Raw genomic sequence first — 27,286 nt, forward strand, 5'->3', positions numbered from 1 at the left:
GAGGGTCTAGCCCCAAGTGAGCAGTGCTCTCCATCTGCAAGATATCTATGAAACCTGAACCTAAAAGCAAGCTTCTTCCTTCATTGCCACATGCAGCTGTATTTGTCTCTTTCAGCAGAGCAGAGATGCCCAAACCTCAGCTCTGCAGCAACATGTGCCCCTTTTATAGTTAAAGTGGAGATACACATCTCATAGAACTGGGAGGGACCTTGGGAGGTCATTGAGTCCAGTCCCCTGCCCTCTTAGCAGGACCAAGCACCATCCTTTTTTAAAAAAAAACTATTGGCTCCAGAGCCCCCTCAGGGACTCAGCTCACAACCATGGGTTTAGCAGGCCAAAGTGCAAACCATTGAGCTATCCCCTGCCCCCCAAGTGTTGTTCACAGAGCTCTCCATGCTCACCCCCCAAGCCCCCCACCACCTCCCCAGTCTCCACCTACTAGGCTGGACTGGGAAGCTCAGGGCTTCTGCACTCCAGCAGGGTGATGGAGCAGAGATGACTGGTGCCTGCTGAGAGTTGGGAGGCACAATTTAAAGGTTTACCCACACACACCAACAGCTTGAGTCATGTCCCTCCATGCAGGCCCCTCTTACCCTCAGCATTCCCCCTCCCACCACACTGCAACTCCCAGGTATTAGCTCTACATGAAGAGGCAGAGGCAAACATGTGGTAGCTGCAGGAAGGCGTGGCTGCTGTGGCTTCTCCTGGGGAGAAGCAGTAGCAAAACAGTGGGTTTCCCAGAAGCTCCCAGCTTTTTGCAATTACCTTTGTGTGGGGCTGGGCGCAGTTCCCACTTTGCCAACTCCACCAGCTGCCATGAATGGATGGGGCTCTGTGGCACATATCACCAAGCACTGCCAGCAAACCCAGGCAGAAATCTGGGGTGGAAGGGCATATGACTGCACAAGCTCCCCTTTGCATTGCCTCTGACTTCTGCCTGGCAGGGAGTGAGGTCGCAGGACTTCAGGCTTACAGGAAGCACCTTCTTGAGCTTGGAGCTTCAGAAGGAATAGGGCTGAAACCCTGAGCTTTGACAAACACATCCAGGCTCTCAAACCTTTGAAGACTGCCTTATATGTGGTTCTGAGGGTCAGTAAATTATGGATAATGCCAAGTTCTGCAACTAGGTTCAGGGTGGTAAATAGAAGTTTGTCAGATAGAAGTATATAACTTTAGACAGTATATCTACGAAAGAAGAAAAACATTAAAAATGTTTCTCAGTTAGTTTTTTTTTCTTTCTCATGGCTTAATGCCTTGCTGTAAAGGCCCTTGTCTTTTCCTGGGCTATGCCTGCATGCACAAAAGCAGATCAGAAGATCATTGCACTCTTTCGATGAAGAGCATCCACACAGCCCCTGCTCTTTCGAAAGAACAGGCCAGGGATCAAAAAATCCAGCACCATGAGGACTGCTCTTTCGAAAAAGGGGCCCATGAAGTGTCTACACATGCTTTTTTTCCCTAAGGAAGCTTTTGAAAGGAGGCACTCTTCCTGATCTGGAAGTGGAAGAGGGCTTCCAGAAGAAGAGCCTCATTCTTTCCATTTCAGATCGAAAGAGTGCATTTTATGTTTAGACACTCCGCATTTTTCTTTTGAGAAAGGGCCTGATTTTCCAAAACAACTTGCTAGTGTAAATGCGGCAATGGTGTTTTTACAGTGCCTAGTACATTACTGGGCTACCAGCAATAAATAATGAATAATAAATTAGATTAGAAACATAGGGGGAGCATAAACTTAGATTCACTGTGGAAAAATGCAGACTAATCCGTGTGGGGAAAAATAATTCCCAGTAGAGTTTCTCTGTTGGGAGCGGAGTGAAAGCAATTTGGTAGTCATAATCTTTTAATTCCATCACCAAACTGACTCACCGTTCAGCATGACTGATGGTTTCTGTGTGCAAGAGAGGCCTATGGCTAAGACAGCAGGGGTATTTCACATCAGCATTAAGGTCTGTTGGCTGTACTGGGTGGGGAAGTTTACATAATATGCCTGGCCCAACTCTAGACAGTCCTGTGCATCTGTTTTTCTCATGATCACTAACTTTCCTACCAAAGTTTAGAACACTTGCAGGGAGTACAGAAAGGAAAAAATATATATAATTGATTCACTGTGTTTGGATGCTCAGCCATTGTATGTAAAGATTGTATTGTGCATACACAAAAAATCTGAAAGCAATAATTCAGAACTTTTTGATCACTTATTTTTAAATGTGTTTTTCTTAACAAAAGAAGTATAGCATTTTAACTTATAATTTGATGATAATAATTAACTTTTAATAGTAATTTCAATTTATTGCTAGTAAAACATGAAGCTCATTTTGCCATTATATGTGAGGAAGACAAAGTATAAGCTTTGTCTGTTGTAAGATAGCAAATATTTTGGAATCAGCATATGTGAGTGCTAAGAAATATTAAAATATCATCAACCAAATTTTTCATGGTGTCTCAGATTTTATGCCTATGCTCAGTCAAGAGAATGATTTTGCACACAAACAGTAGAGAATGTAGACTCTAATTACCCATGCATTATTTCTGTGTTCAAATGGTGATTGTGATCAGGTAGTCTACCATCTAAATCATGGTTTCCCAAATGGGGAGGCATGCCCTCCTGGCAGGGGCATGAAGAAATTCCAGGGGGTGTAAGGTGACCCAACCCCTCCACCCCATCATTCCTCCCACCTGAAGAAAGAGCCGGCCTTTGCTCCCAGCTCTCAGCCCCAGCCATTTTACGTGAGTGACCTGATACGGCCACTACAAAAAGCAGGCAGCTGGCAAAGGCCCACGTGGAGCTAGCTGCCTCCTGCAAATGTAGGTGACTGTGGTTTGTGGGGGGAGGAGGAGGATGGGGTTAAATGGGAGCCTGGGGGTGCCTGGCTCAGGTGAGGGAGATGGGAATGGGGTAAGAGCAAGGGACTGGCGGTGCCTAGATTTGTGGGATGAGAGGGGCTCAGGCGGGCTCATGGGGCTTGCGGGGCTCAGGCAGTCAGCTGGCTTGTGGGAGTTGTGGTGCTTGGACAGCTGGCCCCAGCATCGCAGGGTTCAGGTGGCTTGGGCTGGCAGCTAGCCCTGGCAGCACGGGGCTCGGGTGGCTGGCCCTGGCAGCTCAGGGCTTGGGTGGGCAGCTCAGGCATCTGGCCTGTGACTGGGGCAGGTAGCTGGTGGTTCGGCTGCTGGTCCCAGCAGTGCGGGGCTCAGGCAGCCAGTGAGCAGGCAGGCAGCTGGTGGATGGGTGAGTGGGTGGCTGGCCCCAGTGGCAGGGGGCTTGGGCGCAGGTCTCAGGCTGACAGACAGCTGTTGTGGTCAGCTCTGGCAGCTAGCATGGGGCTCAGGCAGTTGGCCAGCTGGGACTGCACCAGGCAGGTGCAAGGCGCCAAGAAAAACTATTTGTGCTTATTTTTAATTTTAAATAACATTTTATATCAAGTTTTTGTGTTTATTTTAAATTATGAATTGAATTTTTTGTTAAAAGGGGGGTTGGATTATAGTAAAGAAGAGGTGGGGGGCATGAGGGTTTCTCAAAAATCAAAAGGGGGCGTGGTGCCAAAAAGTTTGAGAACCACTGATCTAAATGATGTGAGCTATATCCACCAAAATGTGGGTGCAAAATTATTAACACCATCTTTGAAAAAGTGGCCTATTCAGTTGTAAAGGAAAGGATAGGATTAATTCCAGGCAAACTGAACTATATTTAATGATTCACTTCTTATACAATATATTCTTAGGTGTTTGAGGCCACAGATTTACTCAAGCAAATAGTTTTTACTCACATGAATAGACACTGATTTCAATTGGGCTACTCATATGAGAAATATTATTAAGATAATGTGTTGGAGAGACCAGATATGATTTTGTGATTTCAAAATATATGAAATTTAACTTCTGAATGTTACTTGTAAAGTGTGATGTTCATACTTTACAAAAAAAAAGTAAGTATGTAGTTTCTGTTGGGGGGAAAAAGTTACACATTCTTTCATGCTACTCATCAAATTTAAATTGTGCTTCAAAGATAGAGCCTGACATTTTCAATTTATGGTTTTATGTTCCAATTTCCTTCAGTAGTTGTGACATTTTCAAACGTTTTCCTCTGTGTAATTTGAAGTCACTGTTAAATGGTTATATGTTTCCTATTAAGGTGTCAACGCATTTTCATTCAGGTTGAACACTTTACATTTGGCCTGGAAGAAAGAATGTACACGTTACTAAACTAAGAAACTAAATCATGGAGCAATGCTATAGAGATCTACAATAAAATATAGTCAAAGTTCTTTTCATTATGCCACAATCGTATTTCATGGCCTTTGACTACATGTATTTATTCTTTTTGAAAGAAAATGGATTATTTTAACGTAACACAAATGTGACAAAGGTGACATGTTCCAATTCCTTTCAGTAAATGACTAATACATTCTATTTATTTGCAAATATATGAAAAAGAATATTGAAAGGCTAAACTAAATTAGCACTGTATATTATATGAAGAGGTGTATAATATACAAAACACCATGCAGTGTAAGGCACCGTTCCTGCCAGTGAACTTTGCAAGTGGATCCCAGTGCTCATATTTTGGTGCCAAAAGTTAAATCTTACAGATAACATGTAAGCCATAGTTCCATACATAGTTCCATTTTATGCGGGAGATATTGTTGAAAGAAATGGAATAGTAACTTTAGCATCTGGTTTATTTTTCCATTGTCCATTGTAAGCTTCTCTTCCTCTGTAGTCTCAAACTAGAGATAGGTACCCTTGGAGAAAGGTATGTTTATTCTCAAGCTAGTCTTCATGAATTAACATTAGAACATGTTGTGGGCTGCTGGCTGATGATTCTGGCATCTCTCTTATGGATTTACTGTGATTTGCAGAATATTGAACCAGCCTCAACTATGTAATGCAACTTATCTTCCTGGAAGACATATGGGTAAAAGGTTTAGAAAAGCCTTAGAACCATGATAGCCTTTTCATAAGTGAACCCCCTCCACCTAATGATGTATTGGAGTAGAATGCAAGAGGCATTAACAGGGTAAGTGGGGTTTTTTGTTTGTTTTTCCTTAGGCGCCAATTCAGGAAAGTATCTCTGGCCAGGAAAGCCCTGTAAGAATGTGCTTAACTTTAAGCACGTATTTAAGGCCCTCGGATTTAACGTTAAGCATGTGCTCATATGTTTTCCTTGGTGTTATCCCCCCTTCAGAATTAATCACTCCCCTTGAGGAAATTTTGCAAGGTTGTGGTTACCCACAGCAATACCCTCAGAAATAAAATTACTTTTTCTCTTAATACATGCAGTTGGATGGACAGCTAAGCAATCTGAGTCATACAAGGGTTTTCTGCATTCTTTGTTTTTCCCTTCGTCCATCCTTTAATTGGAATGGGGAGATAGTTAATACTTAATGACCAACAGGTCTGAGATGAGCTACACAGCAACGCAGACAAGCACAAAGCTCTGGGAGCTGTGGAAGGATGTAGATCCAAGCAGTGCCTTCTCTTCCTTAGTACAAAATACAGTGTATGCTGGTTCCTGTGCTGGCTTTGCTCTCCTGATTAGTCCAGAGAGATTGTGGGGCTCTATCCCAGCTATACTCCACCCTCCTTGCAGAGTCAAATGCCAAGGTTGCCAACTTCTAATAACACAAAACCCAACAGTTTTGTCCCATCCGTTCTCTGAGGCCCCGCCCCCTCACTCCATGCCCCTCCCTTTCTCACTTGCTCTTCACCACCATCACTTGCTCATTGCTACTGTCCTGGGGCAGTGGGTTGGCTGAGTGCAGGCTCCAGAAATGAGGTGTTCAGGGTAAGAAAGACAGCTTTGATCTGTACCAGAGGATAGGGATGTGGGACGGGGTGAGGACTCTGGCAGAGAGCGTGGAATGCCTCGTCAGTCAGTCCCTAACCTGAAGCAGTGTTTGGGATCCTTATGTCCTAAGTGCAGGACTCTGTACTTCTCCTTGTTAAGCCTGTCTCCTCATTGTGCACTGGAAACAAAGTGTAGGACTGTGCCTGGCCTTACACTGCTACACGTGTATCACTAATATTAAACAGGCTACAAAAGGGCTCTTTACGAAAAGGATATGACCCAAGCCAGTTATTCCGTATGTGGATCTCACTTAAGCAGAACTCCTGTTGTCTCTAATGAGCCAGGAGGACTTTTGAAGCCAGTAAGAGTTTTGTCTAAGTAAAGACTGTAATATATTTGGCCTGAAGGAATCGACTTTCCCATTAATGGATTGGAAATTTACTTGAACGGTGTAATTCTCATTAGCTTTAAATGGGACTTTCTTTCAATGCATAAATCCTCTCCTCTTCACAGCCTACATAGACCCCTATTTGTATTTAAACATTACTTGGGAATTTTTTTGGAAAGGATGTATTGGAAGCAAAATGTGTGGTCAGTGTAGATCATTCCACTTTAAATTGCTTCAGTAGTTTGACCAAGTTACCCGATAGCAGTTTGTTAAACCTTGAAAGAATTTTCCTTGTTTTAAATATAGTAGTAGATTTAGAGCCTAAGGGTGCGCAGATTTATTATTACTCTTTTGAGTGTTTATTTATTATTACTTTTGTGCATATACATTTCTCCTTCAGTACTATTTATTATACAGGATACATGTCTTTCAAAGATTTTTCTTTAAAGTATTGTTTGTGGGTATAAAAATCATGTTGTATGAACTGCAGTTTATTAAAAGAAAGAATACAAAGAAAGGAAACGTCAATGAGTATAGTTCACAAATTCTCAGACGAGTTTGTGGGCCAGCTGAGCCTTGTTGAAGAGTCTTTTCACTTAATTTCACCTGGTGAGTGGGCCAGGAGAGATTTCCAGTCCTTAAACAAACAATTTTAAGTTCTTTTGGGGGTTGGGGGTGGGGGGGGTGAAAAGCAAGTTGAAAGGAGGTAATTCAACCCTTGCTTGAAATGAAAATCACAGTAACGTCTGAGAAACCACTTCCCCCTCACCCCCAACCCTCGTTTATGTATTTTGCAGTAAAATTAGCCTGGATTAGATTTGGGGGACCTCTTGTATTTCCTCTTCCTTAAAATTAATTACAGTCTAGTGATGGAAAAATATAGCAGCACTGACAAACCTTTCCTCTCAGGGAGGGAAAAATCAACCAGATGCTATACCAAGAGCTATTTGTCACACCAAAACTACACTGGCATGAAAGAGGCTGAGGAGTTTTTTTCTTGCTTTTTTACCCTTTTGGTCTTTTTTCTTTTAAATTCAATGCATATACAGGGAAAAGTAAAGTGAGTTACCCACCTAAACTTTTGCTGAACTGTCCTGATTTTAGATCCCAGTCCTGCTGGGCATATAACACCTGCAAGGTGAAACATGCTCTCAACTACCTTTGCCTCCTTTTCATGTCTTTCCTGCAGCTTATAAGATGTCAAGACATTTCTAATATATATTTGGAATACTAACACAATGTCTCGCTAGTACAGATTGAACATCTTTAATCCAGAAATCTCTCATCCAGCAAAATCCATAATCTGGTACGATTTTAGTTAGCTGGATGACCACTTATAATGGGTGTGGCCAAGTTTCCTGTGCTCCCATAAAGTGTATTTACAGCAACCTGTCCTGGTTCTCAGTGTTTTGAGCTGTTATTTTGCTCTAATTTACCTCTAAATGTCTTCTAAGAGCCCAGTAAGCAGTTGAAGCATTGGTAATGCTGCTCAACAATATTGACCTCCTGGGATCCAGCAAATTTTCTCATTCAGCACCGGTCAGGTCCTGAAGGTGCCAGACAAGAAAGGTTCAACCTGTATGTTGTATCAAAGTCCAGTCGCAAAATCTAAGTTTGTGTGGACCTAACAAAACTTAAATAAAACATGTACAGATAAAGACGTGCTTATGTTTCAGCAAAAAAATGTAGAGTCCTGTGGCATTTCAATGCTTAACAAATGTATTTGAGTATAAGCTTTCGTGGGCTAGAACCCACTTTGTCACATACATGAAGTGGAAACTTTAGTTTGGTAGTGATATACATACAAAGATTGAGAGTGTTTTACTACTAAGCTGAGAGCAAGTGTTCATGAGGCCAATTCAGTCAGGCTGGATGTGGCCAACTCCTAATAATTGATAAGAAGCTGAGAATACCAAAAAGGGGAAAATGCAGTTGTCCAGACATGAGACATTAGTTTAGTTATCAGAAGCCAAAATTTCTCAGAGTTAGGTAATTATGGAAAATTGCTGGCAAACCCTCATAGCTAAAGAACTTATACTTCTAATAAGTATCAGAAGTGTAGCTGTGTTAGTCTGTATCTGGAAAAACAATGAGAAATCCTGAGGCACATTACAGACTAACAGATTTTTGGGAGCATAAACTTTCAGGGCAAAGACCCACTTTACCAAGATCTGGAGCCATCTTATACTAGATGTACTACCCTATTTACAGGAATGAAATGATCTGCACATGGCTGTAGCCTGCTTGTGAAAAGGACCATTCATTCTGATCCCTGTGCTCTCCAAAATTCATGAAGAACATCAAAGTATGAACATGCATGTCACAAGCACTACAATCTGTGTGATAGCCCTTCTGAGTAGACAAATTCGGACCTTAGTGTAGAGGGCTGTTTGATATTTAACAAGTTTTTAAAAAAAAAAAAAAGAAAAGAAAAGACAGGACCATTACTTTCTACAACAGTACCTGACAATCCATTGTAGCAGATACCCACAGATTTGTTTTCTGGAAAGGATACAAACACATTATTGTAATCAAATAGTTCTTTGGATTTATTGACTTGGATATACTTACATAGATTCATTAGCTCAGGTCATCCAGAAACTAAAGTCAGTTTTTGCAAGACATGGAGTTCCTGAAGTCTTCATCTCTGATAATGGACCTTAATTTACTTATAAAACATTTCTAGGATTTGCACAGGATTTTATTTTGAACATCATTCTAGTATTCCCCTTTGTTCTCGGAACTGTGAGTAGGTGGAGAAAGTGTAGGCTTTAAAAGGACTGCTTAAAAATGAGCGGACTCATAACAGAGCACTCCACAGATATTAGTCAATATCAGTGTTCTCTGTAAGCTGAGCATTTGGCCAACCACCCAAGGGAGATTCAGGTGTTGCCCAGCTGATTAGCAGAGCGCCCACAGCCACCCATGGCCAGAAGCATATGTTGCTATTGGTGGTGCACTTCGACACATGCCTCTGTGCACATTAAATTTATTCTGCCCATGGATGGAAAAAATTGGACGGGATACTGGTTTATACCCCTTGTGTCTGGACTGTCTCTAGAACTTGTGATAAGTTCTCAGGATAACAAAGGACTGACCTGAAGGAATTTTGAAAAACGGATGCTGTAATAAAAATCCTGCAGCAACAAAACTTCGTTACTTGGCACAGAAGACTGAACTGAAATGAGACCAGACAACAAGGCTTGTCTCAAAAACTTTCCAGACACTTGGAGCTGTTCCCAGTTTGGTAGAAACTCCCCCAGTCCAACCTTCTGAAGACTCCTAAAGGATTTTCTAGAAGAATCAGGTTTGTCTTCAATACTTCACGACCCAATGAAGAGAGGATCTAGATCCTGCAGCTGTTCTTTTGGGAAGTGAACCCCCTCAACAGGAAACACTATGCACAAACTCATCAGAACTGACAACAAGATCTGGAAGACTGATTGGACAACCTGAAAGGCTTAGAATACTACTCCAGACTATTATAATGCAGTTGATGAGGGGACACAGTGGTGCAAAACATTTTAAGGAAACTGAAGATTATTCCAAACTGTTGTACATCTGTCTATAATTTAAGTTGTAAAATTTCATGAAAAAGAAAGGGAGACGTGAAGTGATTATAGAGTTCCTGGTCCTCCACAGTAACCAGAGGGCCAGGATACATTGTGGCAGATTGCTTAATGAGCATAGGCACTTGCTGTTTAGGGTGTTCTTTAGTTGCTACATAGAGCTTGGCTCTTTGTGTTTATGTCCTCACACTGTTGGCAGTTCAAGATGATCTCAGAAGTTTTGGGTGGTAGGTGGTGTTATTCAGACTGGTTCAGCTATGGGGCTAGTTCAGTGGTTTGAACATTGGCCTTGTAAAATTGTAGTTGTGAGTTCAAGCCTTGAAAAAGCTGTATAGGGCTGTGGGACAAACAGACTTCAAAAAAAAAAAAAACTTTCAGGGATGATGCTTGGTCTGACTGAGAGTTCAGGGGGCTGGACTCAATGATGTCTCAAGGTTCCTTCCAGCTCTATGAGATGATATATATTCTTAGTGACTGTGCCATATGATGTTTTTGTGCAATGCAATGACATCAGAGCTTACCGAAAAGATCTCTGTTTTTACCATTGTCCGTCACTTGATCTCGATAGCAATAATAAAGACACATTCACTTGTGTCCCTCTATTGCCAGAAGCTGGGAATGAGCGACAAGGAATAAATCACTTGGATCACCTGTTCTGTTCCTTCCCCCTGGCCATTGTCAGATGGAACTTTGGTCTGACCCAGTGTGGACATTCTTACATTGTTAGCATGTTGCTGCTGATGGTACATGACAATGCAGATTGTCCTGTCAGTGCACTGTATGTTGATGTGCTGAACTCCACTTAGTGACTCTATGCCGAAAAGCTGACTCCTGTAAGGTGTTAAAGCCTTCTCTATTATTGGCAACCAGCTGAATGTTTCAGCTTATTTGTGTGTTTGTTTGAAAATGTACCATCATTACTGCACAAATGAGAACCTTCTCTCTACAGTATATAAACAACAAAAAAATCCTCCTGGGTCAGTAGTTCTGTATTTCTGTGTCACCGGTCAGCACATAAACTACTCATTGAGAGGTCAAAACAGGAAGCTGAGGTCAACTCATTAGCTGGTGTTACATTGTCATGGAGTTCTGAATGCCACTCATAGCACTTTGTCTGCTAGTGTCTCAGTTTCTTTGGTGTGCAAAACTAGAACGATGCTTCCCTGCCTTACAAAGGATTTGTGTGATTTAAATGATGTTTATGCAGTGGTTTGAGACACTTGGTTGAAAGGCACAGTAAGAGTCCAAAGGAATACCTGGAGTCCATCAGGAATACCTGATTCTGATGTCTTTTATACCAGTACAAATCCTCTGATGGGATTCATCCTGATTAATACCAGTGTAAATTAAATAAGAACTCAGGCCTTCATTGGGTGCTGTGTGTTCCTTTTTCACCACTACCTGCTTCCACATTCTGCACATATACTGAATGCATGGTTTTTTGGCAACTTCTGTAGTACTGAGATATGTGCCGTGACTAAAACTCCTTATTCATATGGCAGACAATATAACTGGAAAACTTCTACCAAAGTGCAGAAAGGTCCAATGTAACTATTTTGTAGGTCAGGAGTGAGCAAACTCTTTAGGTCACACCCCGCTGTTTGGTCCTGCAATTACCCACCCCACCCCGAATTATGGGAGGACCACAGGACAGGATGTGGGCGGGGAGCACTCAGGAAGGGGGTGCTTGGAGGCTCCAGGGGATGCCCCAAAGTGGGAGGAGTGCTCGGGGGGATGATCCCAGGAGGGTACCTTTTAAATCCAGGAACTTGCTGGCTGTTCTGTTGCTTGACTCAGGGCCTCTATGCATGCTGATTGGCCCAGCAGCGGGGGGCAGGGCATTCCCTTGGAAATGCAGCAGCTGTGAGAGAGAAATCAGAGGCCTGGGGAGGCAGCGGAAGTGGGGGAGAGGTGAGCCAATTGCACTGAACCCCCCTTATAAAATGTCACACCCCCGCTTGCGCACCCCTGGTGTAGGTCACTATGAACCTCTCATTGAATTAGGAAGAGACTCCTGTTAGCTTCATGTCCTTTTGTGCTGCCTTTAGCTTAGCGATTCTCAACCTATGGGTCAGGATCCAAACATGGGTCCCAATTAGATTTTCTAAAGGTCGCCAACTGGGCTCTTAGGGAGCCATTTGCCACCTCTTGATTCCTCCTTGGCTCCCAGTCCCTGCCCTGCGGTGCTGAAATGGAACTCAGTTGAATTGGTTTAACAGCGGGCAGGAGGGATCCTGCCCTGAAACCAATTAAACCGAGTCCCATTTAAGGCTGCAGGGCAGAGAACTGACCCTCTGCAGGTGGGGGAAGGGACTAGGAGGGCTGGGTGGGGGAGCTGTCCAGAGAAGGAGGTGGGGGTCAGCAGCAGCAGCTTGGAACTCCCCTGTGAGGTAGGTGGGGGGCCAGGGTAGCTATGACAAGTTTAAGCCTGTGGATGAGGGGGATGAGAGCCTGTCAGGGCTCTGTATCCCAGCCAGCTCCCACCACGCTGCTGTGGGATCCCCCACCCCCTCACCTGCGATCCCATGGCTGGCGCTGCTAGCCAGGGTTAAGTACCCCAGACGGTGTCAAGCTGTGGGACTGTGGGAGGTTCCCCCACCGCCCCAGGCAGGGATTCCATGGCTGGCCCTGCCAGCCAGGTCTCTGCATTCCAGCTGGCTCCCAGCTACAGAGCTGCCAGGGTCCCTACCCGCTGCCCCAGTTTTTGGAAAGCTTATGCAGGACAGACAGCCTTGGCTGGGGATCCCATGGGTGGGGCTGCCTGTCCCATGTAAGATTTTTCCAAAAGTTTGGCAACCCTAGCTGAGAGGGGTTCAAGGCTGGGGAAGGTGGGGTGGGGATTGAGAGGGGTTTAAGCTGCGGGGTGGGAGGTGTTTTGGGGCTGAGAGGGGTTTAAGCCAGGGGGTAGAGAAGTGCATTTTTCCCAGGGGAAAACCTTCTCTTCTCCCCCCGCCCCACCTCTGGTTTTGAATCGCCTTGGGACACAAGGTCTTCCTGAATGATCAAAATGGGTCCCCATCTTGAAAAGGTTGGGAACCACTGCTTTACCTAAAACGACTTGATGTCAGACTGCCATGTGGTCATCTTGTGTCTGCAGTATTTAATGCTTCAGTGTTTGGCCAAATGCCTGTCTTGTTCCCTTTAAGGTTTAGATTCCTATACTCCCTGCCAGTCCTTTCATCATTTGCATTTCCAGCTTGGGCATTTCTGCAGAACGGTGCTTAGCAGCATATCTTGGTGTCAGGCACTCCTCTGTATTGATTTTTGTTTCTGTCAACTGAAGCAGCAGAACTTGATTGTCTCTACCTTGGACACTAATGTGTATGTACCACTTCTCTAGAAAAGTAAAGATAATATCTATTTAAGACTGAACTAAACAGCTGCTCAAATGCTATCTCCAATTAGGACTCCCTAATTAACATACATTTTTGAAAATATTAGCTTGTTGGTGCAGTGTTGATGTAGTTCAACTACCAGTTTACAGAAAAGTTACGAATGTGGCTAATGTGACTTCTTGTTGCCAATTTTACATCTCTTGAGCCACACTGATGTTAATTTTTGAAAAATGTTAACTTCAACCTATGTGTGTTTTCTGGTCTTTCTTTGTCTTTTGTGAGGGAGCCTCACTTTTTTTCATTGCCACCTCTGCAATTCCCTAAGCCCCTCCCTGCACAGAAAGGATTAGGACTGGGAATACTCCAAAGATGACTTTATAGAGTTTCCTGGGCCCTCTGTCAATTCCCACCTGAGGGGAGGATGCACTTCTCGTTCTCATTTTAATGACTAGATTGGATTATATTTTTGCATATGCATTAGAAGATTATAGAATGTGTTGCATTTGCTAGGTGAATTCCCCCCTCCTCCCAAAAGATGGTGTCTTTTGTTTCCCAGGAGCTTACAAACACAAAAGTGGCCCTTTACCTATGCTTTCGAATGTGCTGTGGACAGAGTAACTACTTGGAGGGGAAACGCTAAAACTCCTGAATAAATTATAGCACTAAATGATGCACAGAAAACACCCATTTCCACAGTCTAACATCTTCATTGTCGTCATTACTAAGGACAGACTATAGTACTAGTCAGGAAACACATGCACTGCAGCATAGTGAATGTAAAATTGTATGTGATTTAAAGAATGAAATTCACAACTTTTTTTCAGGTGACTAATGCCAAGCTGAAAAACAATTTGACTGAAATTATTGCATATGATAGTACTGTTGAGTGACCAATTTTTCATGTGGTGCCTTGTTTCCTTATAAAATGGCGTAACTCCTTTTCCACCTTAAAAATGATATAAATCTTTTATGTTACTTTTTGAAACAGTAACCTGAATGGTTGGGGGGCGTGGGGGAAGAAATAAAACCCAAGCAGTATTTTGCATTACAGTTTTAAAATGTGTTTTGGTTAAAAATGTATAAAGTAATAAGCCTGGCTTTGTATAAAAGGCCTTCAACATTATTTTCAGCCTAAATACTAAAATGGCCAGTTGGGACCAATACACTCAAAATAATGTTGTGTTTTAGGGTATAGCAGAGGAAACACCATCAATCTACCTGCATTTAAAACGTCAGCTGCTGTTTTGCTTTTATAACAACCTGTGGAATTTCCTCCTCAGCTGAGTGTTCCAAATGGTGTTGCATTTTGGGGGTGTTTTAAAGGCTTTGAAAAACTGGAACTTTAAAAAATAGCCACGTTGAGGGCCAGATCCTGCCCTCGGTTCCAGTGACACAACAGAAGAGCAGAATTTTGTCCATAGTATACAGCTGTCAGACAAACATGCTAAAAATCATAATGGATCATGGATAGTGTCTCACTTAGAGATTTGACTTCCACTAAAAAAAAGAACCTTTGCAACTTACTATGTTCCCTTGTGTTTTGGCTGCTGTTCCTAGTGCATGATCCAGTACTTCTTGGAGACAGACTGACTGTCGGTTTCTGTCATTTTCCGCCTGTTGTGGTTATCTTTCCTTGCTTGTAATAAGTTCTTTGCAGGGCTGGTTTGGTAGGATACAGTTTTTATATGCCCTTCTGTCCCCAGAGATGTAAGGCACTCCTGTACTGTGTAGTCACTCCCCTGTTCATGGAGCTACCTCAAGAGTTTTGGAATAAGTTAGCAACGTAAGTCTTTGGAACACCATAATACTTGACCAAAGTTTTATCTGTAGAAAGATGTAGGGGCAGGAGAAGTCTTTAGTTTCTCACTAGTGTCCCACTGCAGGAGAGATGTAGCTAATTGTTTGTGATAGGCTACATGGCCACCTGTTAGGGAATGTTTAGTACAGGACAGAGATACAAAAAAGCCTAGTGAGGGTATTATGTGCCACTAAGCTCCCATCTTCTGGAGGGCTCTGTGTATGCTGGTAAAAGGTAACACATTTTGAAATAGTGAAGGGGAAATTAGTGATGTCCCTTTGGCCAGGAGGTCAGATATATGGATAATGGAAGAGGGCTGCAGGCTCCTGAAATGACACAGTCCTATGAACATGAGTGGCAGGTATCACAGGCAGGGGAAAGCAATGCCTTCCAAAACTCCTCACCTGGCCCCCTCCCATGCCCCACCAGAGTGCCCTGTGCCACAGAGCCTGGGACAGGCAGGCTGGGGGCCACATTGCATGTCCTCTTGGTGCTGGGAACACTGGCTGCCCAGTGCAGGGGCTGGCAGCTTGGCTGGACAGGTGGGAGCTTGCTGATGATGGGTCCAGCCAGAAGGCGTGGCCTGAGAAAGCTGGAGCTGAGCCACCCGCCAGCTCTCCAGAGCTTCTGGGCTGGGGCAGGCTGCAGCCATGCTTTCTGCTGACAGCCCTCTGGAATTCTGTCACTGGAGCAGCTCACCAGCTTTCTAGAGCTCTGTGGCAGGAGAGGCTGTGATCACTCTACCCCAGGATGCTAACCTGGGGTGGGGTTGCGGGGGGCGGCAAGGGTCAGCAGCTATATTTGGGGTAGACTGGGCAGGGTGCAGCAGCATCCACAGTGGAAGAGCTGGGCTCCAGTTGACATGGAAGGGGTGCAACTGAGGGGGCTTGCATCTGCAAGCCCATGAGCTGTGTCTACACGAGCAAGCTCTTTTGGAAAATCAGGCCCTTTTTCAAAAGAACAAGTGGAGCATCTACACACAAAATGCACTTTTTGGATCCAGGATCAAAAGAATGTGGCTCTTTTTCCTGAAGCCCTCTTCCACTCCTGGATCAGGAAGAGCGCCTCCTTTCAAAAGCTTCTCTCAGAAAAAAAATCATGCATAGGTGCTCTGCAGGCCCTTTTTTTTGGAAAGAGCAATCCTCATGGCACCAGATTTTTCAGTCCGTGGCCTGTTCTTTTGAAAGAGCAGGGGCTGTGTGGGTGCTCTTCATCGACACAGTGGATCAATCTTTTGGTCCACTTTTTTTGTGTGTGGATGTGCTCTTTCAAAAGAAGATCCTCTGGAAGACCTCTTCCAGAAGATCATCTTTCGAAAGATTGCTGTAGAGTAGATGTAGCCAAGGGATCACATGCACTCCTCCCCATGCCTATGCAGTTCCTTAGGTCTGGTAGTTCTGAGTTTGCTGCCAAGCTTTTGAGACCACAGGTAGACATAAGGCTAATCCTAATCAGCAACATCATAGCAGATTCACCCATCCAGACTCTCCGAAAACTAAATAGGCTGCAGAAAAAGTCTAAGATAAAAATCTGCAGAGTGGGATACGGTGAGCATGACAAAAATCAGAACATGAGTGTGATGGTTGAATGACAGACTGACGTCTGTCTTTCTGGTTTCGTGGACTCCCCATGATCTTGTGGTCTTCCCAAGCAAACCACAGAGTTGGGGTTGCCACTGTCCATTGCAGAACAACACAGACCCTGAACCAGCTCAGCTCTGGGAGGCCTCAGCTATAGTGGATCAGCACCCAGAAAACCAAGTCCCAAAAGGGACCACAACCCCAAACAAACTCATCTTATCATGTAAAAGATTTTACACAGGGAAATCCATAAGGCCCACCCACTTTATGAATGGAAAAGAGAGATACACAATGCAGGTCTGAGAAAAGGTGGAGGCTTGTAACCCTGACACTTCGACTAAGGCGTTGAGCCCTTGGCAAGTGTCAGCAGATAACAGCTGTTTTAAGTGAAGCAGGGGAGAAATGAATAATGACTTGTTTTCTGGGGGCGGGGGGGTGACAGAGAAATGAATAAACATACCAGTGTTCATTCCAACTCAGTGTCTCAAATGACAGGTTTCTTTAAGTAACTTTTAGTTTGGCCCTTTGTAGAACACGTATGTTTTATAGTCAGTAAATTTAAATCCTGGCATCCTGATTGATCAGACTTAATTGCTACAGTAGCTGTCTTGTAGTGCAGCTAACCCTCCAAAATTGTCCTGGAGTCTCCCAGAATTAAAGATTAATCTTTAATTAAAGATTACCATGCAATGAAACCTCCAGAAATAGATCCAACCAAATTTGGCAACCCAAAGATGGACTCAATCAAAAATATCAGGCACCGTTGACAATAAATTGTGTGAATTGGCCATATGCCATGGTGCTCTGATGGCTAACTTCTCATTCTCTGCTGGGAAAACTTCTCTCCTTAATGTCACAAGTGCTTTTGGAAGAATATTCTTCTTTTGTATTATTCAAATTACGCCACTCTTGATAATCATAATATAGTCCTCTTTTTTGAGACTTAGTTCAGAAATAGACTGCCACATGAGTCTGAGGAATGGGTACCACAGAAGTGTGGTTTATAACTGACGGTAGTATTCAGGATAGAAAAAGCCTCTGGCAATGGAAGATTGTGTTGTGGGAAAGTATAATTTCTCCATAGCTGTGGTTGCAATCATCTTCCATTTTAATTGCCCTCTAATTTTGCCAGATTGTGAAGACAGAAGAGAATATTTCTGCAAAACTTGAAGAAATGTTCCCAGTTTTTGTTTTTGGGGATTTCTTTGTTTGTTTGTTTTTGGGTTTTTGGTCAGCTCAGTTCTGTGTATAATGTTTGCATCTGTCTCCGGTTTGGCTACAATGGAAGCTGCTGCATGTTCAGCAGTTCTTAAAATTAGACCACTTTCTCTGGGGACTTGATACACGTTTAGAAGGCTAGCTTTATGCATATTTTTAAGATTGTTTCCTGTATGCCTTTGAATATACTTAATCAACAGTCAAGTGAAGGTAAGCTGTGCATTGCATTCATGTGATTCAAAGGTTTGAATGAGGCAGGATTATATAGGAGCAGTTATTAGCTTGGCCAGCACCACTAACTTTTTAAATAACCTGTTGACCTCTCCATTACATTTATTTAAAAGTTTTAACTGGTGTCTTTATTTACCTACAGAGAGGGGAAAAAAACATGGGAAATTTCAGAAAGTTAAAAAAAAAAAATTTAGGAAACAGGTAACATTTGTAAGTGATAACATTCTTATCTATCACTTCACTTGTGAAAATCGTGGCAGTGTTTTGACTACCTATACAGTAAACTAACCATATTGAGCATTAGCTAATTACCATTATCCCAGGGACAGCTTTTATGGACATCTTTGCACAGGTCTGTCCTGCTTCTCCACCCTCAGTACTAGGGAATGAGAATTAGGTAAACAACTCCATATTCAAAAATGAAAAAGAACACCCTACTTTCCAAAACTGCTCTCATTTCTAGAGTTGGACCTTTTTGGAAGCAAATATTTATGTCACGTTTTTTCACATGCCTCTGCACATCTATCTTACAGAAATACCAACATAACATTTAAAAAAATGGCTGTTCTTGTGCTATTTCTAGGTCACAGAGAAGGAGGACATGCTGGCAGTCTTGGAAAGATGTATGAGAATAATGGCCAGTTCTGCCAATTCAAGGCCCCCGATTCTTCTCCTAGAACAGTTTGACACCATTGTAACTCTAGTGACTTCAGTAAAGTTATTCCTGATTCATACTGGAGCAAATAAGATCAGCCCCAACAAGCTCAGTAAGCTTTGTATACCCCAAATTAAAAAACATACTAAGAGACCAAAAAGAGAGCCACCATGGGTTAACACCCATGTAAAACAAGCAGTGAGGGATAAAAAGGCATCTTTCAAAAAGTGAAAGGCAAATCCTAGTGAGGTAAATAGAAAGAACATAAACACTACCAAATTAACTGTAAAACTATAATAAGGAAAGCCAAAAAAGATTTTGAGGAACAGCTAGCCAAAAGCTCAAAAAGTAATAACAAAATATTTTTAAATACATTAGAAGCAGGAAGCCTGCAAAAAAGCAGTGGGTCCCCAAGACGATACAAATAGAAAAGGAGCAGTCAAGGATGATAAAGCCATTGCGGAGAGACTAAATGATTACTTTGCTTCAGTTTTCATGGCTGAGGATGTCGGCGAGATTTCCAAACCTGCACTGTGTTTTGGGGGAAATGAAACTGAGGAACTGTCCTGGACTGAAGTGTCATTAGCGGAGGTTTTGGAACAAATAGATAAACTTAATGTTAACAAATCACCGGGACCGGATGGCAGTCATCCAAGAGTTCTGAAAGAACTCAAATGGGAAATTGCAGAACTATTAGCATTAGTTTGTAACCTGTCCTTTGGATCAGCTTCCGTACCTAATGACTGGAAGATAGCTAATGTGACACCAATATTTAGAAAGGGCTCTAGAAGTGACCCAGGCAATTAAAGACGGGTAAGTTTAACGTAAGTTCCGGACAAATTAGTTGAAACAATAGTAAAGAATAAAATTATCAGGCATGTAGAAGAACGTAATTTGATGGGCAAAAGTCAACATGGTTTCTGCAGAGGGAAATCATGTCTTACTAATCTGTTAGAGTTCTTTGAAGGGGTTAACAAACATGCAGATGGGGGAGATCCAGTGGATATAGTATACTTTGATTTGCAGAAAGCCTTTGACAAGGTACCTCATCGAAGACCCTTACGTAAATTAAGTTGTCATGGGATAAGAGGGAAGATCCTTTCATGGACTGAGAACTGGTTAAAAGACAGGAAACAAAGGGTAGGCATAAATGGTAAATTTTATGAATGGAGACGGGTAACTAGTGGTGTCCCCCAAGGGTCAGTCCTAGGACCAATCCTGTTCAATTTATTCATAAATGATCTGGAGAAGGGGGTGAGCAGTGAGGTGGCAAAGTTTGCAGATGACACTAAATTGTTCAAGATAGTCAAGACAAAGGCAGACTGTGAAGAACTTCAAAAAGATTTAATCAAACTGAGTGATTGGGCAAAAAAATGGCAAATGAAATTTCACTTGGATAAGTGTAAGGTAATGCACATTGGGAAAAATAACCCCAACTATACTTACAATATGATGGGGGCTAATTTAGCAATAACTAATCAGGAAAGAGATCCTGGAGTTATTGTGGATAGTTCCTTGAAAATATCCACGCAGTGTGCAGAGGCTGTCAAAAGGCAAATAGGATGTTAGGTATTATTAAAAAAGGGGTAGGAAATAAGACAAGGAGTATCTTACTGCTCCAATATAAATCTATGGTACACCCACATCTTGAATACTATGTACAGATGTGGTCTCCTCACCTAAAAAAAGATATCCTGGCACTGGAAAAGGTTCAGAATAGGGCAACTAAAATGATTAGGGGCTTGGAACGGGTCCTGTATGAGAAGAGGCTAAAAAGATTAGGACTTTTCAGTTTAGGAAAGAAGAGACTGAGGGGGGACAAGATAGAGGTATATAAAATTATGACCGGTGTGGAGAGCGTTAATAAGGAGAAGTTATTTACTTGTGCCCATAATATAAGAACTAGAGGACACCAAATGAAATTAATGGGTAGCAGGTTTAAAACTAATAAAAGAAAGTTCTTCTTCACTCAGCGCATAGTTAACCTGTGGAACTCCTTGCCAGAGGAGACTGTGAAGGCTAGGACTATAACAGAATTTAAGAAAAAGCTAGATAAATTCATGGAGGTTAGGTCCATAAAAGGCTATTAGCCAAGGGTAGGAACGGTGTCCCTGGGCTCTGATTGTCAGAGGCTGGAGATGGATGGCGGGAGACAAATCGCTTGATCATTATCTTCGATGCACCCCCTCTGGGGCACCTAGCACTGGCCACTGTCAGCAGACAGGCTACTGGGCTAGGTGGACCTTTGGTCTGACCCAGTATGGCCATTCTTATGTCCTTATGTTTATCTAACCATCCCAACCTTTGGGTTTTAATCCAAATTTAACCCTCTTTGAGGTTGCTCCATCACTATTACAAACCCAGTAGGAGACATTAGGTGGAATATTGTTGATATGTTTCAGCTTCTTTTTCATAACACCTCTATCTTTGTTTTCATTCTAGGGTGAGCCAGGTTTGCCTGGCGCAGTGGGAGAAATTGGAGCTCCAGGGCTTAAGGTCGGTGCAGAAAACCAATTGAAAAATAAAGCACAGTTCAGTCTTATATATGGATGATAGTGTCAGGGGGTTTCAAGTTGTGTATCTTTACTAATTGGTAGTGTTCTGCATCTCAGCAGTACAAACTGGTGTTTCACCATAAAGGACTTGTTTTTCTGCTGCACTTGTGTAATGCCAGTCAACAATGGTGGTTGTATACGTACACAGTAAGGCAAATTTTCATGCAAGCTTTTGAATACTTGGAACCTTGTTTATATGTTGGTATTTATGCTCCTCATGATGCATTTTAGACCCTTTTTCAAGAACCACTGCAGCCAATTCTTTGATGAATGTCAGAGTTAATCAAGAGATCTGATCCTTCTTTGAAAGTAAAACAGCACGCTTCAGTGGGAAAAAGTTTGAATGCGTAGTAGGCTGCTGATTAATCACAGTTAAATCATGAGATTATCTCAAAAATTAATTGAGATTAAACATCATGATTAATCACACTGTTAAATAACAGAATACCAATAGAAAATTATTAAATATTTTGAATGTGTTCTACGTTTTCAAATATATTGATTTCCACAGAATACAAAGTGCACATTGCTCACGTCATATTATTACTTTTGATGACAAAAATTTGCACTATAAAGCAGATAAACAAGTAGTATTTTTTCAATTCTCATACAAATACTGCAGTGTAATCTCGTTATTGTGAAAGTGTAATCTACAAATGTAGGGGGTTTTGTTACATAGTTGCACTCAAAAACAAAGCAATGTAAATCTTTAGAAACTACAGGTCCACTCAGTCCTAATTCTTATTCAGCTAATCCCTAAAACAAGCTAGTTTGTGTACATTTATGGAAGATAATGCTACCTGCTGCTTATTTACAATGTCAAATGAAAGTGAGAACAGGCTTTGCATAGCTGATGTTGCATAGTATTTACATGCCAGATGTGCTAAACACTAATATACCCCTTCATACTTTGGCTAATATTTCAGAGGACATAATTCCATGCTGATGATGCTTGTTAAAAATATGTTAATTAAATTTGTGGCTGAACTCTTTGTGGGGAGAATTATCCCTCATGTTCTATTTTACCTGCATTCTGCCATAAGTTTCATCTGATGACCCAGCACACGTTCCTTTTGAGAACATTTTCACCGCAAATTTGACAAAACACAAAGTCACCAATGTGGGATTTCTAAACATAGCTACAATATTCAACCCAAGGCTTAAGAATAAGTGATGTCCAAAAGCCTGGAGGGATGAGGGAGTAGCGCAAACTTTCAGAAGTCTCATATAGTAATGATCCAGTGCAGAAGCAGCATAAACCCAAATCACCAAAAACGAAAATCAACCTTCTGCTGGTAGCATCTGACTCAGATGATGAAAATGAACATGTGTTATTCCACTCTGCTTTGGGTTGTTATCAAGTAGAACCAGTCATCAGCATGGACACATGCCCACTGGAATGGTAGTTAAAGCACGAAGCAATATATGTATCTTTATTGCATCTGACACATAAATAGCTTCTGACAGTGGTTCCAGAAGTGCCTTGAGAATATCTGTTCTCACTTTCAGGTGACATTGTAAACAGGAAGTGGGCAGTATTATCTCCTGCAAATTATAACCAAATTTGTTTGTCTGAGTGATTGGCTGAACAAGAAGTAGGACCAAGTGGACTTGAAGGCTTAAAGTTTTACATTGTTTTGTTTCTGAATGCATTTTTTAACATAATTCTACATTTGTAAGCTCAACTTTCATGATAAAGAGATTGAAATACAGAACCTGTACACAGTGAATTGAAGAGTATTTTTTTGTGTTTCATAGTACAAGCATTAGTAACCAGAAATAAATATAAAGTTAGCACTATATGTTTTGTATTGTATGTTGGTCTTAAAATTAATATATTTGAACATGTTGAAAATATCCCAAATATTGAAATAAATGGTTTTCTATTACTGTTAACAGCACGATTAATCACAATTAATTTTAATCTCTGTATAGCCTTGCTCTATAATTATGACAAAAAGAAAATGTTGCCTTGCATTTATTTTTTGCTAATTATTATTTCTTACTTGATTCCAAACAGATCAAACTGACACACAAAACTTAATAATACTGTTTGAATAAAAGTAAGATACATCCAAAATGCTTTGATTGTTGGGCCTCTCAGAAAGAATAGTACCAATTTTTTATCCCATCAGCTGTGTCTGTATATCTGTGAGAGCATATATGCCTCTCAGCTGATTTTACAACTCACATTGCTATTGACAGCTAGCCAAAGCAGTCTTTAAAATTTACTGACTTGCCACTTGTTTCTCATGAAGGGAAACACACCATTTGGAGGCATATCATGTTCTTATTTTATATACAGTGAAAGTCAAGTTCTTGCATTTATTGCTTAATTCATATTCACAGCAGTATTATTTTAAGTTGCTAGGCAACTATCAGCCATCAAAAAGAGATATGGATAAGCTAGAATAGTCAAAAATACTGCTATGAGTTGCAAGGGTCAGAGTCAGTACATGAAAAGGGATTTGTCATTGTACTGGTTTCTCAAAGAAATTACAATTTAAAAAGTAATGGTTTTGAGATGTCTTTTTATATAGAATTCAGGGTGCACTGGAGACTCTTTGCATCTCAACCAGGTTACAAACCTAAATAAGATATTTCAGGGGTTTTCATGTCTCATTAGGCATCCTCTAAGCTCATCTCCAAACCTCAGGACCTCCCTCTTTTTTTCATTTTATTCTTTCCTTCAGTCCCTCCAGAATAAGGTGGACTAGACACGCCCCCTCTGGTTCCTCTCTGTCCTAATGGGTTACTTTACCTCCCTTAATCCACAGTAGAAAAACAAGGTGAGCCTTCCACACAACTGTCCGCCTTTTTGAAGAGCATTGCACTGCGTGTCAAGTATTGGTGGAGGCCATCAGATTAGCTTTGACTCATTTCTGATGTGGCTTCTTCTATTGAATAATCTGATATTAAATAAAATATAGCTGCTCTATAGAGTTGTGCATGAAATATGTTCTCTAATATTTCATGGCTGTTCTGTTGAGTTATTTTGTGACACCATCAGAACATTAGCTATGTTAATAACATCAGGATTTCTTTGTTCCCACTCTTTTGATCAGGGTGCCCCTGGGGAACGAGGAGAAAAGGTGAGGCCTATTTCACTTCACCTGTGTTTGTTTTGAAGAATTCTGGATTATTGGTGAAGACTGATCTGTTTTAAAAAAAAAAAGATCTTCTATGTTAACCATTAACTAGAATTCAGTCACTGAACTGACAAAACTGCAGCCCTTGTGCCGCCCTTGTTGTGGATACCTTTGTTGGTGCTGAATGGCACTTGTGCAAGCAGTTCATTGACTTAATGGAGCTGCTCATGTGAGTATTGTATGTGCTTGCTAATATGTCCTAGGGCTATACAGCTGGGCTCTGGCACTACCAAAAATGATGTTCCTGCTATGTATAAACAGAAAAGCAAACTGGTTTTAAAAACCTAGTGTTGTGAGTGTCTGTGGTGAATGTCTTAAAGAAGGCATTCAGTTAGCACAGTGATATGCATGTTGAGTTCTCTGTTGCATCCCAGCTCTATGGAATAATGTTGAGAGAATCTAGTCCATCTGTCTCAGACTTTAGACTTCATGAAAAGGTGCAGAACAAAAAATCCTTTACTTATTCTGTTCTCACTTGCATGGGTACCAATGAGAACCAACTCCATAGAAATCAATGGAGTTACACCAGTGCAAAATCACAGATCAGAATCATCCCCACTCTTTGAGCAACTATGGGTCCAATTCTGTCCTAAAAAGACAGAATTCTAATGGGACTACTTACACGAGAAACTGTTACTCAATGACTTTGTCTACACTAGCCCCCTTCTTTGAAGGGGGCATGGTAATCAGCTTGATCGGAGAATATTAATGAAGTGCTGTGATGAATATGCAGCACTTCATTAGGCTAATTCTCCCCACGGCAACTTCGAAGTGTCAAACTTTGAAGTGCCGGAATGCTGTGTAGCCGCAGGTACTTTGAAGTGCCTGCATGACTTCAAAGTGCCTTTACTCCCCAAAATTTCATCTCAAGACTTCATTGGTATTCTCCGATCAGGCTAATTGCGATGCCCTCTTCAAAGAAGCGGGGAAGTGTAGACCTAACTACATGAATGAGGCTAATGGAACTGAGCCTCCCATTACTGTGCCTGAAGTAATGGACTGAAAACAATGGGGCTAGTCAAGGAACAAATTTCTCTGGCCACATGCCACCCAATACTCAGGCCAGTCCTAGAATTTACCTTATACTGGTGCCAGGAGGGAAATGGCGTAAAGACTCCCCAACTATGTAAGCAGGTGGGGCAGGACACCAGGATGGGGCCCAGTGTTCCCTGTGAGCTGTGCATTTGTGTGACCACTCACGAGAGATTTAAATGCTGCCCCACTGACTACCAAAGTGCTCACAGCTAGCTTTTTTGTTTCTGTTGGTTGTGCACATTTGCACATGCCTCAGTGCCCATAAAATTATTCCTCACATGGATGGAAAAAATTTGCATAGGAATGGAAACATGTAATGGGGATATTGATTGGGCCATGCTGTTTTTAAAGGTGTGCATTTTGTGGGGGCGGGGGGTTGGTAGCTTTTTAATGATCTACTCAGTAAAATTTCCAAAATGGTTTCCAAATCACTTAGAATTCCTTAACAATTTTCTTTATAAATTACAGCCACCCATTACTTGTATGGAAATTCCTTTCATGTGTTATCAGTTCACTGCTATACTCTTTGGCCCATTTATAGATCATATTTATCAACAAATTATTTTTAAAAACCCCTCTCTTCCTTTAAAGTACTCAGAAGCCTGCAAAAGTCTTTGGACCAGATTCTCCCTTATGCTAAAGCCCTTTTACACTTCTGTGGACGTGTAGTGGCTAAATAAGTGCAAAGTAGGACCGAGGCCTTTCTGGAGAGATGAAGCTTTTAAAATATTTCTTTCAAAAAGCTATCAACAATTTTTAAATAGGGACATTTTCTCCCAAACAAAGAATATTTCTCGAACATTATTTCTTTGAATAATAAATAATGCTTAGCATTTACAAGGAGACCTGAATGTTTTGTGTAGTGTATTCTATATTTTAGTTGTTTTGCTAGGCTCACATGGATTCATGGGGAAATACTTGAAATTCAAACAGCATATCCTGAATTGCTTGAAAATCATAATAAATATGTATTAGAAGCCAGTGATGGCCAGCTCTCTCTGATCAGATGAGTCTATCAACATGTTTGTGGTAAAAAATATGTACTGGCTATTCCTAATGCTGAATCATTATAAAATCATTACTTCATCACTGAACCAGAATGAATTTGGGATGTCTGTGGACTAAATTGACAAGAAGATGAAACAACTTGGCAGTTTTTCTTTTCTCAAGGTATTTTAAAGGGGTTTATAGCTTGGAAATATCTCTCCTATCAGTGATCAAATAGATCAGTTGTGTAAGTTATATTTCAGACCACGAATCCAAAATATATCAAAGAACACTAGAACTGGAAGGGACCTCGAAAGGTCATTGAGTCCAGTTACCTGTCCCCATGGCAGGACCATGGTTATCAGTTCATGGTTTTCTCTTACTATGGATTATTTTGGATGAAGGCTCTGAGTTCATGCTGTAAATGTCATATTACATTTATTTGAGAGACACAATGGTAAATTAAATACATTTTATTTGGTCATTTTTATAGATGTTGGTTAGTGAATTAAAGCTGTTAGCCTGGCAATAATGTTTGCAAATTGAAAATTATTTCTACATACTTTGTGAATACACAAAAATTATTTTAAAATTTGCAAAATTCAGACTTACAAAAATTTAATTTTAATTTTAGGGTGATGCTGGAGAAAATGGACCCAAAGGTGACATGGGTGAAAAGGTACATCTGTTAGTGAGTAGAGGTGAAAGGATATGGTAAAGATCACAAAATCTAACCAGAAGATAAAAGGGGGATGCTACCAAAAGGAAAATATACAAAGAGACTTTTTAAAGGTTGAATGGTCTGGCCTTCACTCATTCTCACAAACAGCAGAAACTCATCAGTTCTAATTAAGTACAGAGGGCCTGCTGATGCTGAAGTAGTTAGAACAAGGAACCTGACAGTGCCTCTTTTATAAACCTCTAAATATGTATCACTTAGAAACTTGGGTCAGAAACTTTCAGATATTCTTGCTATGTCTATTTGGTAAATGAAGCAAGTT

The 27,286-nt window shown here is 41.5% G+C and overlaps 1 protein-coding gene across 1 annotated transcript in view; it reads left to right on the forward strand.

Annotated features, from left to right (window-relative positions):
- Nucleotides 1-27,286, forward strand: part of COL25A1 (collagen type XXV alpha 1 chain) — a 468,167-nt gene that overhangs the window by 347,170 nt on the left and 93,711 nt on the right. Inside the window, exons 12-14 of the mRNA XM_074993461.1 lie at nt 21,002-21,055; nt 24,180-24,206; nt 26,920-26,964. Of these exons, the coding sequence (XP_074849562.1) occupies nt 21,002-21,055; nt 24,180-24,206; nt 26,920-26,964 (126 nt within the window). The remainder of the gene's footprint in view (nt 1-21,001; nt 21,056-24,179; nt 24,207-26,919; nt 26,965-27,286) is intronic.

Source organism: Carettochelys insculpta, chromosome 4, assembly GCF_033958435.1.
Source record: "Carettochelys insculpta isolate YL-2023 chromosome 4, ASM3395843v1, whole genome shotgun sequence".
Lineage (NCBI taxonomy): Eukaryota > Metazoa > Chordata > Testudines > Carettochelyidae > Carettochelys > Carettochelys insculpta.